Below are 18,737 nucleotides of genomic sequence, written 5' to 3'. Positions count from 1 at the left end.
TGAAAACTAGAAAAATCTAATTGTCTTCAGATGGATGATATTTGAAACTCTACAACTGGACAAGATAAATATGTCTAGAGAAACGAGATAAGTATGTAGGATAGAATCATCAGTGTTAACAGTGTAGGAAGGAGAAAAGCATTCAGAAAGAATAGAGAAGTAGAAAATCAGGAAGCCAAGAAAAAAACTTCAGAATCGTACCTACACAAAGTGAAACCAGGTGACTTGCTTTCACTGGGAGTGGATGGGGTAATTCAGATCTAACCTCCTGAGGCATCATTTCTCCTGTTTGAAGGCATCATAGCACTAAGTAAAAAAATACTGTATTGGACCAAGATCTGGGAGAAGATAAAAATAAAGAAATGAACCCAGCAACTGGGAGCCACTATTTCCATGGGGGCAACTGCCAGCTCTAGAAGAAGCTGTGAGCAGGCAAACACATTGTTGGTCTGTTTGCTGTATCGTATGTTAATTTCATGTTTAACGTTTTGAGGAACTACCAAACTTTTCTATAGCAGCTGTACCATTTATATTCCCATCAGCAAGCACAAGAGTTCTGATTTCTCCACATCTTCACCAACACTTTTGTTATTTTTTAATTTATTACAGACATCCTAATGAGTGTAAAGAGGTATCTCATTGTGGTTTTGATTTACATTTCTCTTAAGACTAATGATGTTGAACATCATTTTGTGTGCTTATTGACCATATCTTCCTTTGAGAAATTTCTGTTCAGATCCTTAAACTACTTTTTAATTGGATTATTTGTTATGTTTATTTTTGAGTTTGTGAGAGTGCTTTATAGTAGATTCTTGTCACACATGTGATTTATTAATATACCATTCTGTGAACTTTTTATTTTCTTGATGCTCTTTAACATGTAACATTTTAAATCAAGTCTAGCTTGTTCCCCTCCCCCTGCATCAACATCATCATTATTGTTATTTGGTTGCCTGTGCTTTTAGTGTCATATCTAAGAAGCTGTTTCTTAACCTAAGGTAAGTATGGGAAATCATCACAGGATAACCATGTATCTGTTTTCATTTTCTATTGCTGCATAATAATTACCACAAACTTAGTGCTTAGGGCAACCCATTTATTATCTCATAGTTGCAAACGTCAGAAGTCCTGGCACAGCTCAGATTGGCTCTTATACTGAGGGTCTCACAAAGCTGAAATCTAGGTGTCAGTTGGGCCGTGGATATCACCCAAAGTATTCTTCTAAGTCCATTCAGGTTGTTAGCAGAATTCAGTGGTTGTCCCACTGAGGTCCTATTTGTTTTTCCTGCTGGCTGACAGCTGGAGGGTAGCTCTCATCTGAAGACTACCCTTCAGTTTTAGCCAATGTGGCCCCCTTACAACATGGTACTTACTTCAAGGTCTGCAGAAGAATCTCTCCACCTTCTTGTAAGAGTTCACCTGATTGAGTCAGGCCTATTCCACAGACTCCCTTTTGATAGTCAGTAGATTAGGGACCTTAATTGTATCTGCAACATTCCTTGAACAATCTACAATGACCCTATCATCTTGAGAGTATCATCAGGGGATATTGGTTTGTGATGAATTATTGCTTAAAATAGCATACTGTAAACATGATCCCATATACATATGACTATAATAGGATTTTATAATTACCTCTCTAAACTAAATTTTATATCACTTTACAATTTCCAAAGTGCTTGTATATATATTCTGCATTATGTACTTTTTCATGACTACCTCTCAGGTACAACAGATATTAGTCCAAAGTTATAGGTGACAAATCCAAGGCTCACAGCAGCTAAAAGTTTGCCCAAAGCTTTACAGAAAATTAGTGGTGGGGTCAGCAGAGCTTCAAATCATGGTCTTTGCACCCTGTAGCCTAGTACTCTTTTTGCTAATTCTGTAGTTTTCAAACTGTTTAAGTTCAAAGAAGATGTCTCAGGGATTAATGCAAGAACTGAGGATGATACTAAGTAGGTAGGGCTAAGTATTGATAGGGTGGTTCTACTTTTATATGTTCTATACGTGAGAGATTTGACTCATGCTTTAATAATCACTGCGCTATACTAGCCTGCTTTGTTAAAGGTAAAGAAGAATGTTTAGAAAAGAATTCGTTTAAAAAATGGCTTAGATAGCTATACATAAAAAGTCAAGAGTCTATTCCAAAGTTTTAAGAAGCTGTAATCTCTTGCAGCAGCTGTTGAACCTTTTAATAAGAAAGAATAAACAAAGGATAACATTACACATTTGCTTTAAAATGTATACTTGGGGAAAAAAAAAGACAAACCCTATCCCCTTCACAGTAAGTAAAAGTATAAACTTAATACCTTCTTTATGTCTGGTCTCTTATTTTTTTTTTCATGCAGACATTGACTAGCAACAGAGTACATAGCTTCAACTGAAGTGGAATCAGCATCAGTCATCTTCATATCAATATAATCTTCAATTGTTTTCTCTTCATCTTCAATTTCCTCTTTAATATCTAGCTTTAAAATGAGTGTTAAAACTTTTTTAAAAGCTTAGAATAAAATAAAAATAAATTAGAAATTAAATTTTAATTATTTAAATTCATCTATTTTGTACTAATATGTACTCTTACCTTACTATCTTCTTTTATAACCTTATTAAGAATTGAAGTAATACAGGGCAAATCCGAAATAAATAAATACAATCATGTGCTGCAAAATGATGTTTTGGTCAATGACTACCTGCATATATGATGATGTTCCTATCAGATTAGAATACCAAATTTTTACTGTACATTTTCTATGTGCAGATATGTTTAGACACACAAATACTTGCATTGTGTTATAATTACTTACAGTATTCAGTATACTAACATGCTGTACAGGCTCACAGGTGTATAGTAGACTATATTATCAAGGTTTGTGTAAGTACACTCTATAATGTTTGCATAAAAATGAGACTGTCTAACAATGCATGTCTTAGAATGTATACCTGTCATTAAGTGACATATAACTGTGTACATGTGCATATATTTATTTATTTATATCTCCACTTTAACTGTAAAGAAACTAGAACAAAGAACAAACAAGTGACTTTTCTAGGCTTCAAGGATACTTCATGGGAGGGCTGAGATTAGAAATATTTAGTGCTCTTTCCATATGCTACCATGTAATTGCCAGTGGAAAGACTGCCAGTAGAAAATGTCCCTGGGCAGCGAGACCTCATCTTTACAATAAATAAAAAAAAAAATCAGCCAGGCGTGGTAGCGCATGCCTGTAATTCCGGCTACTCGGAAAGCTGAGGCGGAAGGATCGCTGGAGCCCAGCAGCCGCGGCTGTGGTGGCCGGAAGCGGCCACTGCACTCCAGTCTGGGCGACCAAGTGAGACTCCAACTCAAAAAAAAAAAAGAAAATGTCAGTTCTAGATGCCAAACATATACAAATAAATTTAGACTATAAATGCAAAGAGAAGAGGATTGGAAAAAAACTAAATCTTTCAGTTACCAATAATTGAGGTTCGCGGTGTTCATCCACAGCTGGAAGTCCAGTTATTATTTCTAGTAAAACCTATGGAAACAGAAAAAAACCATTAATATAATACATGAGACAACACATAGAAATTAGAAGGAATATGGATCTTAATTATGAAATGTGACTAATCATTTCCATACAAGGCATATATTTCTGTTAGGTACTAAAGCAGAAGGAACATGAGCTCTGGGTATTTCTCACCACCTTTCCCTCAGGGATACCTTGGACCACACCATACTCATAAGCAGTTCTTTTGTAGTAGCAACTTACTAAAGAATCAGCAATACACACGTGTTCTAGGGATTGCCAATCCTTTTCCTGCAAGGCAGGAAAATAAAAATAATTTTCTCTGGGTCTAGGAGAATATTATTTTCTAAATAATAGGCATATTCTACAACTCTGTGCCTCAACGTCACAGTGCTAAGAAGTTAAATTTTCACATGTGAAACAGGAATGAAAAAATAAGATGAAAAAAAGTCCCCAGTTTCTCTAACCACCTACACCTATCCCTTACTCTGTCTTAAAAGTTATTGGGAACAGATTGGTAGATTAGAAAATGCTAAAAACATGTGAGATCTACTGCATGACATGACTCAAGGCATTAGGTGTCATGCTAATTCATAAGTAGAGATGACAAGAAAATTAATTTTTTGCAGTAATTTTAAAAATCAACTCAAAAGTTTTACACATTAGGAGATATTTTTATAAACTTTGTGGTGCAACCAGAGGTTAATGTGAACATTTCACATCATTACATAAGAAAACTAATCAAAACCAGTGTATTAAATAATATTCCATTTCAATTTCAAAGTTATAACAGAATGATTATTGTTGCTAATTATGTACACAGAACTTACCACACCAAAGCTGTAAATGTCAGATTTGGATGTTATTTCTCCTCGCAAAGCTTCAGGCGCCATGTAAGCTGTTGTTCCCACAATTCTGCTAGTCATGACTGTCTGGGAAAACTTTTCAGAAGCCCGTGCAAGCCCAAAGTCAGATATTTTGGCAGTAAAGGCTTCATCCAATAAGATATTTGCACTGAAAAAATGTAAAGTTTGAAAAAATGTTTTCTTTTTCACCAAGGAAGCCAAACGGTATGCATGTATGTAAATATGCATACATGTATGTACACATATGTTTACAAAGTATACAATTTTATAGTATGCATCATAAAAGCCTGAAATTTATGGAAATAAATCTAGAACTCAGATTACAGTTAAAGAGAAATGATTGCCTTCTTTTTGTTTCTTTCTTTTTTTTTTTTTTGAGTTGGAGTCTCACTCTATCGCCCAGCCTGGAGTACAGTGGCACGCTCACAGCCACCCCAGCATCGACCTGCTGGGCTCCGGCGATTCTTCCACCTCAGCCTTCCAAGTAGCCGGAACTACAGGCGTGCACTACCATGCCCAGCTAATTTTTGATTTATTGTAGAGATGAGGTCTCACCAAGTTGCCTGGGCTGGTCTCGAACTGAGGGCTCAAGCAATCCACTCGCCTCGGCCTCCCAAAGTGCTGGGATTACAGGCTGAGCCACCAAGCCTGGCCTTCTTTTTGTTTCTTAAGAAAAAATTTTAGGAAAATAAAAATGAAATACAACAGACTACACTAGTAGTTTCATTATTCTACAAATTTATTAGAAGGTAACATCCTACAAAATCTTTCAAAACACCTTTATTCATTCCTTTCTTAACATTTCTCAATTCACTTAAAAACAAATTTCCAACCAAAATCTGTTATTTATTTCTTTATTTTCTTTACCATCTGAAATCTTTTGAAGAGAAAATAATATGACTAAAAGACTTCCAGTCATTATATGCATTCATTTATAGATTCATACTTTCATTAAACAAAACCTTATTGAGAATTCCCTTTGTTTTATAGTATTTAAGCTCACGGGGGAATATTAAAATCATGTCTGTGAAAAGGTATATAAATAATTTTTTAAAAACACAGTGGTAATATTAGGTACAAAATGCTGAGAGAATCACTATGTATGTGCCTGGAAGAACTGGGAAAAATTCCAAAGAAAAAGTGAAAACTGAAGAAAAGAAATGAAGAAAAGAAAGGCCTTTCAAGCAAATAGAGTAACAGACATATTGATTAAAAACATGAAAGTATATCTGATAGGTTTCAAGAAACTAGTATCCACAGAACATGTAAATAATTTGAACTTTATCTTGTGAGCAACTGTATACCTGCTAACGTTTTCGTAATAGGAAATGGATGTTATCAGACTTGAATTTTAGGATTATAACCTGGCAGTGTTATAGTGAATAGATGAGAATTGATACAAATTGATGTTAGGTTGACTGGGTAGGTTTATAATAAAGCAAATGAGAGATAATGAAGGCCTAAACAGAGTCACAACAATGGAGATGAATGGGAAGTGCAAACTTTGAGGCTTAGTCAACAAAACTTTGTAATTAGCACGATATAGGGAATGGGAAAGTCTTCAGTTTGGGAGAGAGAATGAACAGTGACTTCATATGATCAGAAAGGAAATACAAGAAGACTTTGGGTTTGAAGAGATGATGAGTTTGATTTCTGACTTGTTGACTTAGAGGCTTCTGTGGGACATCTAGATGAAGTGTTTGGTACGGAGATCCTGAAAATACAGAACTGGAAGCTGATAATATAGATTTGAGAGTCACCCACAAACATGATAGTAGATGAAGTCAGCATGAAATCACTCAGCGAGAACATGTAGGGAGAATGGAAGAGACAATGAAGTAAGAACACTAGAGAATACCGACACATAAGGGATAGAAGGGGGTGTCTCTTCTTATCTAAGGTCAGTCCGTCTGCTTGGCCTGCTTCCTATATTCTCAGGAACCTTACTCTATACACTACCTCACTTCTTGGTTCTATTGCATCTTCTTCCACTTATCTGCATCCTTCTCATAAGTACATAAGCATGCTGTAGTCTCTGCTATCTTAAAAAATGTTTCCTGAATGACATACCTGTTCCTAGCTATCACTACTCCCTAGTAAAATATCTTTAAAGACTTGTCTATACTCATATCTCAATTCTTTAGCTCCCACTCTCTCCTCAACTACTACCTGACTTCCAACCCAATTACTGCACAAAATAGATCTTCATACAGTCACTGATGACCTTTGTGATGTTAACCTGATGATTAAAGTACTTTACTCTTTTGACTACTCCCTCTTATGAAACACTTTCCTTATTCTCAGGGATGCCACACTCTCCTGGTTTTCATCTTATCTTTTTGTGTATGTTTTCTTAGATTTTTCTTGGTGGGGGCATCCTTCTCTTCTACCTGGTCATCAAGTCTTAGGGTTCCTCAGGACTTAATCTTGGGACCTTTTTGTAATCTGCATTTCTCCTTATGTGAATGCAGTCATTTTAATTATCACCTGTAGGCAAGTAGTATATACATTTACATCTTCAGCTCACCTACGTTTAGATCCATATCTCAGTATTATAGTCTGTTTAATGTCTCTACCTCCATATCTTAAAAGAACCTCAAATACAACATGTAAAAAAGAGAACTCACATTTTCAGTCACTCTTCTAATGCCAGCCAAACCTGGTTGTCTTTCAATTCATTCTATATAAAGGAATCATGCCACAATCATTCCAGAATACAAGTCTGGATACAGTAATTCCAGGAGTTATTTCAGATACTTCTGTCTCCCTGGTTCCTTCTAAGCAGGTCTTGCCATTGTAATCTCTCAAATCTACTCACCTCTCTTCATATGAACTGCCACCACCAAGACTTCTATGATAGCCTACTAACTACTTCTTCCTACAAACTGTCCTCTACATTGGAGTCAAAACTATCTTTGCAAAACTTAAACATGATGCCACATTCCTACTTAAAATTTTCAACAGAACCCGCTTACACCTATGATAAAACTAAAGACCTTACCTTGGTCTATTAGGACCTACAAGACTTCGCTCCATGCCCATCTCCATAGTTTTATCTCCCATCTATCAGCCTTTCACTTTTGGTACATCAATCAAACTGCATACATTTCTTGTAATTTATTATCCTGTAATATTTCCTTTTACAATTGGTCTTACAAATGCAGTTCCTTCTGCCTAGAATGTTTTTCTCCCTATCTTCTATAGCTGTCTTCAAATTGTGTCTAATTATTGTCTGCTCATTCTTTGGATTGCTGTGGAAATTTCATTTTCTTGGGAACCCCTCTTTATATTATTCCTATATACTACACTATACACTAACATTCTATTATTATTATTATTATTATATTTTTTATTATTTTGTGATTATTTGATTGATATTAAGCTCTGTATATGATACTTTTGCTAACTCTGTCATCTACAGTGCCTAGCATATAGTAGGCAAATATTTAACTAGATAAATACACAAGAAGGCAGAGTATTGAAAAGTACTCGGGGAGGATGAAGGTGATTCAGAAAAGAGTGGTGATCCAGAAACAAAGAAAAAACTAGTCTTTACAAGGCAAAAAGTGGTCAGAAAAAACAGAATAACATGTTATTAAAGCAAAATAAAACAATGGTCAGGTAGAATGAGTACTGAAAATAGGCCACTGGGTTTGGAAAAAAGGAGATGATAGATGACCTTAGTGAGAAGAGTTTTCATGGAGTGATGGGGAAAGAAGTCCAGATGCCCTAGGTTAAGACATGCATGTGAATAGTGAATAGAAAGAGTGACAGCAGGCCAGGAGCTGTGGCTCATACCTGCAATCACAGTACTTTGGGAAGCCAAGAAGGAAGGATTGCGAGGAGCTCAAGACCATCCTGGGCCACACAACAAGTCACCATGTCTATTATTTTATAATACATTTTTTAAAAAAAGAAAAAAAAAGAATGACAGCAAATTATTCTTTAAAGATGGCTTTCTGAAAGCATTTTAACAGTAGCATTTACCTTTTAATATCTCTATGAATATGGTGGTTCTCATGTAGAAAATTGATGCCATTAGCTGCACCTTGAGCAATCTTGCATCTCATGTGCCAAGAAAGTGGTGGAGTACCATCCTTAAGAAGAAATAAACCAATTTTTTTAAAAAAAGATAAAATCTATAGAAAATTATGACAGAATATTTTTCTAGGCAACAATGAAGATGATATTATAGCACTAAGAGTTAGAACTACTTTTCAAAATTGTTAAAAAATAAATAAGATCAAATGACTGTTATCATTTCTTATTTGAAGATAAAAGTATATAAAAGCATCTTCATAGTCTAGCCTTGACTGTTAATTTTACATTTTAGATGGTCACTTAAGAGAGTAACAATCACAACTGTTTCTATATCAACTGTACAATTTTCATAGAGCAGGAAAATATTAAGTTTAATGTGGTTTAAACGATCTAGCCACAAAGTAAACATTAGTATTCCAATAAATAAACAGAAAGTCAAACAACCTGATGAATAAACATCTTACCGAGCAAGACAGTCTGTCTAGCAATGAACCATTGGGCATGTAAACATATACTAAGCAGAGGTCATCTCCATCACTCGAGAAACCAAGTAGTTCTACTAAGTTTTCATGTTGACACCTGTGATAAATAAATAATTTTCCAAGCAAAATTATCATAACAAGTATTGGCATATTCAGCTTTAAGTTGGAAGTTATTCTATTTAAAATGTTAATATAAAAGAGAGCAAGAAAACAGTTTGTTACATATTAGTTGTCATATGTTTATATGTGTATATTACAACTGTTTATAATATTCTGTGATTCTTTTCAGTCAACATTGATCAACATTAGAAGAAAAACTTCTATTTTATAATAAAAGGTAAATAATTCAGATTTTTAAAATTTGTAATAGTTTGACTAAGTACTAGGATTATGTTTAACCCAATTTTTTATGATGGCATAAACAAGATCTCAAGATGTCTGTTGAAACTTTTATGCTAATACTTTCAAGAATCTCTAGCACTCAAAGCACTGACTTACAGATAGGATCTTTATTCACATCTAATTTATACATTTCCAATATTTAATCACATCAAATTATTAATAACTTAATTTGAGTTTATATATGTGAGAGTATTAAAGCTAAAGAGACTTGTACTATACAAAGCTATAGTCATCTGTGATACAGCAGAAAGAAAGCAGGGCTCAGAGTTCAAAGTCCTAAGTTTAAAGTCTAGCTCTGCCACCTCCTGGATATGCAACCTATGACAGGTTAATACTTCCGTGAGCCTCAGCTCCTTTTTCTGCTAAATGAAGAAAATAGTACCTTTTATGTACTATGAATGCTGAGAGAATTAAAGGAGAAAATATGTATGTGAGAACCTGGAAACATACCTGGCACATGGTAAGTGTTTTATTCAAGTGTTTATTCATTTTGTTCATTCAAAGTGATCCACAATTCTAGCATTTCATTATATCAAATCAGAGTTCTTCTACCCTCACAAAGATTTTAAGAAGTGCACATGAAAGCAATAAGTGTTCCATTTTCTACCAAACTGACAAATTTTAAACACGAATCGTTAACATTTGCTGAATTTATACTGTAAGTTAATGAAGCATTATTATCCCATTTTATAAATGAGAAAACTAATGAATACAGAGTTAAGACTTGGCCAAGAGATTGGCACTTATTAAAAACTAGTAACAGTATTCAGTGGTAGCAAAGAAATCTGAAAAATCAGTGAAATCTGAAATTGTAATACACTGTTGGTAGAAATATAAATTACCGTAACTTATCTATAAAGCTATTTGAACATATATTTAGAAAGTCTTTAAAAAGTTCTTTTATTCCTACCTACATTCCTACCTAGAAATTCTTCTTCTAGAACTTTATCTTTGTAAAACATTTTTATTGTAGAGTTGTTGGGGTTCACATGAGGATTTGCTACAAAAGTAAATTGCATGCGGGTGAGGTTTGGGCTTCTAGCAAGCCCTCTCTCCTCCCAGTAGTGGACATGATATACAATGTTGTGCCTTTTATGCCCACTACTTCCCTCCTCCTGCAAATAGTGCCAGTGTCAGTTGTTCCTGCCTTTGTGCAGAAATTTATATTAATGAAATAAGTAGAAATGCATTTAAAGATTTATGTACAAAGAGATTTAAAGAAGCTTTAATTTGTAATATTGAAAATTAGTGACAAATCTAGTAGAGTAATGGATAAATAAAATATGATTCTCACATATGCTAGGATGTTGTACAATAATTTAAAATGCTTTCAAATCATTTTTAATGACATGGGGAAAATGGGACACATATCATGAAACAAGTACGTAAATATATTAGCAGTGGTTATCTCTGAGTGATATATTTGAGAGATGGTTTTCATTATTTAATAATATTTTCCTGTATTTCTCAGATTATCTACTTTAATAAGTTATTTTTATGATTAAAGAGTTGGGGTAGGAGTGGGGAAGATAAATTCTAAAAAAAAGTTTTGATTTTTTTTTTTGAATTGGAGTCTCACTCTGTCGCCCAGACTGGAGTGCAGTGGCCGCTCCCGGCCACCGCAGCCTCGCCTGCTGGGCTCCGGCGATCCTTCCGCCTCAGCCTTCCGAGTAGCTGGAATTACAGGCATGCGTTACCACGCCCGGCTGATTTTTTTTTTTTTTATTGTAGAGATGAGGTCTCGCCTGCCCAGGCGGGTCTCAAACCCGCGGGCTCAGGCCATCCACTCACCTCAGCCTCCCAAAGGCGCGGGATTACAGGCTGAGCCACCGAGCCCGGCTAAGTTTTGATTTTTTAACAGTGTATATTATTTTTACTGTGCTGAATCAATTCCAGTCTATTAACTTTTTCTTGAGGTTAAATAACTAGAATTGAGGTTTTATCGCAGTAGGTCTGATGGGTATAATTTTTTTTTTTTTTTTCCTGAGTTGGAGTCTTACTCGGCTGCCCAGACTGGAGTGCAGTGGCTGCTGCCAGCCACTGCAACCTCGCCTGCTGGGCTTCTGGGATCCTTCCGCCTCAGCCTTCTGAGTAGCCGGAATTACAGGCATGCGCTACCACACCTGGCTGATTTTTTGATTTTTATTGTAGAGATGAGGTCTCGCTGCCCAGGTGGATCTCGAACCCATGGGCTCAGGCAATCCACTCACCTCAGCCTCCCAAAGGCGCGGGATTACAGGCTGAGCCACCGAGCCCGGCAGATGGGTATTTTTTGGTAAGTCCCTTCAGAATTCAGACCAAAAGCTCAAGTCCTGTAATCAGACAGATCTGCATTTCAATCTCATTTCTGATACTTACTGGTTATAACCTTGAACAAGTTTCTAAAGTTTTAATGTTTCTAAATCTCAGTTAAAGAAATAGACAGGGGACGGTTTTAACAGTTGTTGTGAGGGTTAAATGCAACGATGACGATAAAGTACTTAACACAGTGCTTGGCATACCACACACTCTCAGATGTCAATCACTATGATTATCAAAATGAATTTCTGGACCTGTTCCTCCTACTCTTTCCAATGATGCTGACAATTTCCCAACATACTGGGTCAATACCTTCTAAGCATCCTTGTATATAACACTTTCCTAGTTCCTTTACAGGTGTTAACTTATACCTAAGGGCCTATTATTTTTTAAACAGTTTTTTAAAAAGTATTGCTACAATTGATCTCTCATGAATTCTGGTAGCACAAAACATAATAATGGAAGACAGTTGAAATTCCATGTAACTGTTGTGATCTTAAAATACTGACAGCTGTTTAATCAATGGGCATATTAGTATATGTAGTCATAGAACTGTAGAGCCAAAAGTATTTTTAATTTCTCCAATCTAAATCTTTTATTTTAATTTCATATATTTGTAGATATCACTAGTTCACAGCATACTCTGGGTAAGAAATCAGATTCCTTATTCCTTGTCTTGTTATTTTTCACTATACCACACTGACAAATTAACACTTACTTTGCCATTACTTTTATTTCTTGATCAAATTGTTGTTTCAGTTCTTCAGTACTAATGTCAACCATCTGAAAAAATAAAATAATATACAATATAATACACTACAATAACTCCAAGGCTCTTAAAGCTGGAAGGGGGCTCAGGAGATCAATGGGGTAATCTACCTTTCTTAAGAACAATAAGGTATTATTCTTCCCAGTACAAAGAACAACTGAGATCTAGAAATACTATTGATTTGCTCAAGGTCCATGGCTGGTTAGTGAAATGAAAAAAAGAAATAAATCTCACTGAATTACTGTAGGAACAAAATGAAATAATATGAAACTTCACTGCATAAAAATTCTGAAAAAATATCCTGTGAGACAGAAAATAAGCAAATTTGAATGTAAAAAGAAAATCAAAGCCTGTACAAGCATTTGCAACATATATGACAAGGAGTGATTGATATTTTTAGTATAGAACAGGTTTAGAATACAACAAATAAATAAGTAAAAGGTAAACACCTCAATAGAAATGGGAACAAAAAGGACACAGATAAGAAATTTTTCAATCTTTTTTTCTTAACACATATTTCCCAAACTTTATATTTAAATGGGAAAAGTAACATAAACTAAGTTATTTGTACAAAAATTTCCTCATATCTTACCATTTAAATTCTGACTACACATGAAGCACTGTGTAGAGCAGGGATTCTCAATTCTATTTTGTGAATCTCCCACAATTATATGTATGATCATATGTATGTGTGCATAACTACTTTCTTCTGGGGACAGGGTTCATAGCTTTCAACAGAACTACCATTCTGGAATGGTGTCTACTTAAAGAATATACATACTGAAATAATATATTTCCTAAAGATTAACTTCAAGTCTATTATACAGTACACTAGAAAGCAACTCTTTCTTTTATTCTTTTTATTCCCCCAAACATCATATATAACTTACTGCTGCAAGCTTCTTCACTGCCACAGTTCTGTTGTTCACGTAGCCTTTATACACAACTCCAAATCCTCCCTCTCCCATTTTATTACCACCAACAGAAATGGGTCTTTCATCAAAGTTATTTGTGATGCTCTTCAATTCATAAAAAGAAAAACTGTGAAAACCTATAATGTCAGAAAAATAAAAAGGTGCTTAAATAAGAAAGAAATTGGTTTTAATAACTCTAATATTTTCTCATTTGAAGATTTCACATGCATGCAAATATTTATAATATTTGCAAATTTTTAAATATTTGTAAATATTTATAAACAGGCAAGAAAGAAGAGGGTTTTACCATTTTGAAAATACAAATCTGAAGCTTTATCTTGAGAGGTGTTTGGCAATTCAGCCCACCAAATACTGTAGTCACCCACCCAAAATTCTATTTACATATTTGGGTGGGTGTAGTCTACCCATTCAAAACTCTAGCAACATATTTTCTTTTTAAAAAGTGACCCTTTCAAGTTATGTAAATATTTACTTATTTTTTTCATTGCTTCTCTGGTTGTTTGCATTTCTAATTGCTTCTGATCACTGAAAATACTGATTTATACAATGGAGATGGTACTTAAATCAAGAGATAGAAAGCCCACAAAAGAACTATTTCTAGTGTGCCTGTGCCTCTGATTGCTGTACAAACAAAAGAAGGTGTTATTTGAAAGTAGTGACAGAGCCGGGCTCGGTGTCTCAGCCTGTAATCCCGCGCCTTTGGGAGGCTGAGGTGAGTGGATTGCCTGAGCCCGCGGGTTTGAGACCTGCCTGGGCAGGCGAGACCTCATCTCTACAATAAATAAAAAAAATTAGCCAGGCGTAGTAGTGGGCGCCTGTAGTTCCAGCTACTTGGAAGGCTGAGGCGGAAGGATGACCGGAGCCCAGCAGGTCGAGGCTGCGATGGCCGGGAGCGGCCACTGCACTCCAGTCTGGGTGACAGTGAGATTCCAACTAAAAAAGAAAAAGAAAGAAAAAAAAAAGAAAGTAGTGACAGTCTTAACAAATCCACTAGTAGAGAGTACTAAAAAAGTTACTTACGTGTATCACTAACTTCTAAACTTTTATTATCTGAACTTGAAGAATCAGGTGGCGTATAGTTCTGTTCAAGATTCTGCATAGGTGTCACAGATGTCCTATCTTTGCCGCATAAAGATATCTGTTTCTGCTGAACTGTTACAGCTTCTTTAGAAGGCAGAGTATTAGCAATTTTGGGAACAGCATCTGCCAAATGAAGTAAGGTACAAGTTGTTCTTCTATAAGAAAAAAGTGTTTGTGAAAAAGTCACACTAGAAACTTGGTTCGTTTCACATTATTCCCATTTCTACAGGTCAGTCCCATATTCTCACAGCACACACTAGAAACTACCTAGTAAGAATATGTAAGCTGTGATAAACACGGGTAGAGAGAGTAAGGCAGTGCTTTCAGCAGTGGTCTGTGAGTCACCTATATCAGAGGCACTGAAGCATTTATGCAAGAGCACAGATCTTGTACCCAATTCCAGAATTCTGATTAAGTGGTCTGGAATAGAGTCCAAGAATCTACATGTTTAACAAGAACTCAGGTGACTCTTATGCATAGTAAAGGTTGAGAACCACTGGTGTAGATGGTATCAAAGGGAAAACAGTAAGGTTATAAGGACAGCAACCAGACACTACTACACTAGGATACAATTTTAAAAGATAATGATCATAGAGTTCCATCAGAATGGAAGTTGAAGGTTTAAAAAAGGCAAGAACTCAATAGAATAATTACTTTCTTATAGCTTAAGCTAGATTTCTAAAGACTATATCCTGCTCAACTTCCTACTGGCACAAAACTAATATTAGGATCAAATTCAATCATGAAGCTTCCATCACCTCAGCAGCAGTCCATAGTGTCCTATGTCTGGTTATTATTATTATTTTTTAAAGAGTTGAGGAGAGCTGAAAGAATAAAAGGAACTCTCAAATTTAAGGTTCATCTACTATAAGAAAAAAGTAAGAGTAAGAAGAAATGTTTCTATTTCTGCTGTTTGTTTTTCCACCCTAATTGTGGACACCCTGGCAACACTCAGTTTACCTGGGAGCAAAAGACTCGCAGGAGCAAACAACTCATTTTGGACCAAAAGATCCACAAGATCACCAACTGTACAATTTGTGGTGCCCCAGTCAAATAGTAATTCAGAAGTGGGACTTTTTCCAGTTTGAAGTAATGCTTCGAATCTCCTTAAAAGCAAGTCACAGAGAAACATAATTAGTCGATTGTCTTAGTCTGTTTTTGCTGCTAGAACAGAATACCACAGACTGAGTAATTTATAAACAATCAACATTTATTTGGCTCACGGTTCTGGAATTCCAAGTTCGAGGAGTTGTATCTGGTAAGGGCCTTCTTGCTGCATCATTCCATGGTGGAAGGGTGGAAGGGCAAAAGAGCACACGAATGAGAGAACGAGAGCGAGAGAGAGACAGAGGAAGGGAGCCAAACCCATCCTTTTATCAAGAACCTGCTCCCAAGATAACTAACCCATTCACATCATAACATTAATCCATTCATAAGGATATAGCCCTCATGATCTAATCACCTCTTAAAGAAACCACCTCTCAACACTGTTGCAGTAGAAATTAAATTCCCAACAAATGAACTTCGGGGGACACATTCAAATCACAGCATTTATACACTGAGTTCATATTAAAATAGGAATTGATTCCTCCCTCTACCCTTGTCTTGCCAATAGCACCTCCTATTTAAGGAAAGTAACAGTAAGTGAACCAGTAGGAATTACAGAGACAGAAAGGGTAGGCAGAATGAGAAAAAATGCCAAAGATGATGATGATAAAAGTTAAGAATTACTGGGTACTTACTGAGCATTTACTCAGTGTGCTGTTGGAGGCACACATATGAGCTCATTTAAAGATACTATGATTATCATACTAATTTACTAATGAGAAAACCAGGCTTGGAGAGATAGAGTAACCAGCCCATAGCTACAGTCAATAAATAAGTATCCAAGTTGAGATCCAAATTCAGATTTCACTTGACATAGGGTATGTTCTCAATCTACTAAGATACACTACTTCTTATATGATTTAACTATGCTAGTTTATAACTTTTAATAAACCAGCCTGTTTAATTAAATAGAATATACATAAAATTAAGGAATTATTCCTTTGATCTTAACTGTATTTCAATTAAATTGATGAACAAACACAGAACTAGTTTTCATTCCATTTCTTTAAAATAAAAACTTAGTTTTGAAAAGTAATACTTAAAAACTTAATCAATTAAGCCCCTTTATGTTTTTCTTCTAATGTTTTCGTTTTGAAAAATTTTAAACTTACAGAAAAGTTGAAAAAATAATACAGTGAACAACCACTTACCCTTCACCTAGATTCATCAATTATATACTTGATAATGTTTTGTCACATGGGCATGCTCTCTTTCACTCTGTGGGCATTTCAGAGTATAGGCCAGATGTCGTGTAGAATGTCTCATACTCTAGATTTGTCTAACTAGTTTCTCATGATTAAATTCAAATTAAAATCTTTGGTAAGAACACTTCATACATGGTAATATGCTCTTCCCACTGTCTCATGTCCAGAGGTACAGAATGGCATTTTGAACCATTACTAGTGATGCTAAAGTTTAATCACCTGGTTAGGGTGGCACACCAGATTTCTTCATTATAGAAGTACCTTTCTCCTTCTTTTCAGAATTCATAGATAATTGGTGGATAATACTTTAAAATCTTGTGCATATCTTGTTCATCAACAGTATTTCACCTTATGCTTTTAGGCTCACTGATGAATCTTGGGTGAATAATTATTCATTGGGGTTACAAATCAGTAACTTTCTAACTTTCTTTTAATGATTATTTTCTGGCACAGTTTTGTAAAAAAGATCTTTTTCTTCTCACCACCCCTGTCCCAATTACCCTCCAAGTTTTAACAGTAATATCAACAAACTATCTTTCTAAGTTGGCTTACAAGGTTTAAATGTAAGCTTCTTCCAAATGATTTAATATGTTCACCCTTCATATGAGGAAACATTCACTGGAAGGACTAACATGAAAGACAAAGCCAATAAGAAAGACAAGAGTTCCTTATCAGGTTAAAGCTGAAAATCATACAAATAGATTTATTTTCCTCTTACTACCACAGACAAATTTTGACATAAGGTTTAACTGCAATGACTGACAAAAATAAAATCTGCACTGAGATTTTACACTAAATCAAACAGAGATGAGTAAAGGGGAAAATGGAAATTATCTGAAGATAGCACTGAAAAATTCTGCTGAAATTATCTGAAGATAGCACTGAAAAATCCACTGAAAATTCAGTGCTGAAGATAGCACTGAAAAATCCTGCTATCTGAAGATAGCACTGAAAAATCTTAAGATCTAAGAATTCTGTAAATAGATGCACACACTTTATAAGTAACAACTTTAAAATGGCAATTTGAAAAACTTTCAGAATACATTGTTAGAGTGCATCAAAGATTCACACACTTTGAAGTTTAGCCTTCAGATTTTTAGTAGAGATTTTTACAACATTTTTATATTCCTTCAACATGGAAATAAGAAGGGTGAGGCAGAGTGAACTATACTTGGTTTGCCAAACAGAGAACCAGAGCAAAGGTAGGAATCTTGATTCTAACCCCAAATCATATTTGCAAGATAACCATATTAGCCCAGCTGACATATTGGAGAATGAAGAAAAAATTACAAAAACAACAAAAAAACAGGTTACTTATTATCATCATCTCCTCCACAATCAAAGGTTCACTTTCTAAACAGTAACATTAGGCAATACTTATACCTATTAATCATTCCAGATTGTGATGTAAGAATTTAAAATGAAAAATAATTTTTTATATGTTACCTTATGTGAAACTGATTGTATCTATCATCACCAGATGGTTTTTTAATAGCGACAGCTAACTTCTTCCATCCTTCTTGAGGATCAATAAAATCTGACAGTTTCCTAATTAGTCCAACATTGAGGCTGCGCACATATGTTGATGGTGTTATAGGTTTGTTCATCTTCTATTCCTAAAATATGGAAATTTCTCATTAAAATTTTACAGTAGTTTTAGAGATGACATCTGTAAGCTTATAAATCATACTTTACAATATCATATGAAATGTTGGCAACTGATTATACATAATAAAGGAACAAGTCAAGTTGTTGATATTCTAAGAAGAAGCTAAAATCGTAATTATTTCTCCAACTGTACTCTGGATTTGCTATCTTTTCCCATCTATAAATATCAATAAAAATTGGGGGACTTTTTTCTGACATTGATATTCCAAGTGAAATTTACACAAAGGAGCAAAAAGTTTACTTTACAGAAAAATTTCTGTGAACACATTCAGAAATCAAATTAATTTAAAAACTTTTAGTCGGGCTCGGTGGCTCAGCCTGTAATCCCGCGCCTTTGGGAGGCTGAGGTGAGTGGATTGCCTGAGCCCGCGGGTCCGG

General features: G+C 35.1%; 1 protein-coding gene across 1 annotated transcript in view; it reads right to left on the bottom strand.

Moving 5' to 3' along the window:
* Window positions 1-2,019: 2,019 nt before the first annotated feature.
* The window catches only part of IRAK4 (interleukin 1 receptor associated kinase 4), a 23,675-nt gene continuing 6,957 nt past the window's right edge, over window positions 2,020-18,737 (bottom strand). Inside the window, exons 2-12 of the mRNA XM_008073772.2 lie at window positions 18,138-18,307; window positions 15,340-15,485; window positions 14,320-14,502; window positions 13,255-13,415; window positions 12,314-12,378; window positions 8,878-8,992; window positions 8,360-8,469; window positions 4,337-4,520; window positions 3,453-3,515; window positions 2,310-2,468; window positions 2,020-2,188 (exon numbers count right to left, since the gene is read on the bottom strand). Of these exons, the coding sequence (XP_008071963.2) occupies window positions 2,153-2,188; window positions 2,310-2,468; window positions 3,453-3,515; window positions 4,337-4,520; window positions 8,360-8,469; window positions 8,878-8,992; window positions 12,314-12,378; window positions 13,255-13,415; window positions 14,320-14,502; window positions 15,340-15,485; window positions 18,138-18,298 (1,383 nt within the window). The 5' untranslated portion in view covers window positions 18,299-18,307 and the 3' untranslated portion in view covers window positions 2,020-2,152. The remainder of the gene's footprint in view (window positions 2,189-2,309; window positions 2,469-3,452; window positions 3,516-4,336; window positions 4,521-8,359; window positions 8,470-8,877; window positions 8,993-12,313; window positions 12,379-13,254; window positions 13,416-14,319; window positions 14,503-15,339; window positions 15,486-18,137; window positions 18,308-18,737) is intronic.

This window comes from Carlito syrichta, unplaced genomic scaffold (genome assembly GCF_000164805.1).
Source record: "Carlito syrichta isolate Samal-C Ts95f unplaced genomic scaffold, Tarsius_syrichta-2.0.1 Scaffold316102, whole genome shotgun sequence".
NCBI lineage: Eukaryota > Metazoa > Chordata > Mammalia > Primates > Tarsiidae > Carlito > Carlito syrichta.
Note: the sequence above shows the minus strand (reverse complement) of the source record. Positions and strands in the feature narration are given on the sequence as shown.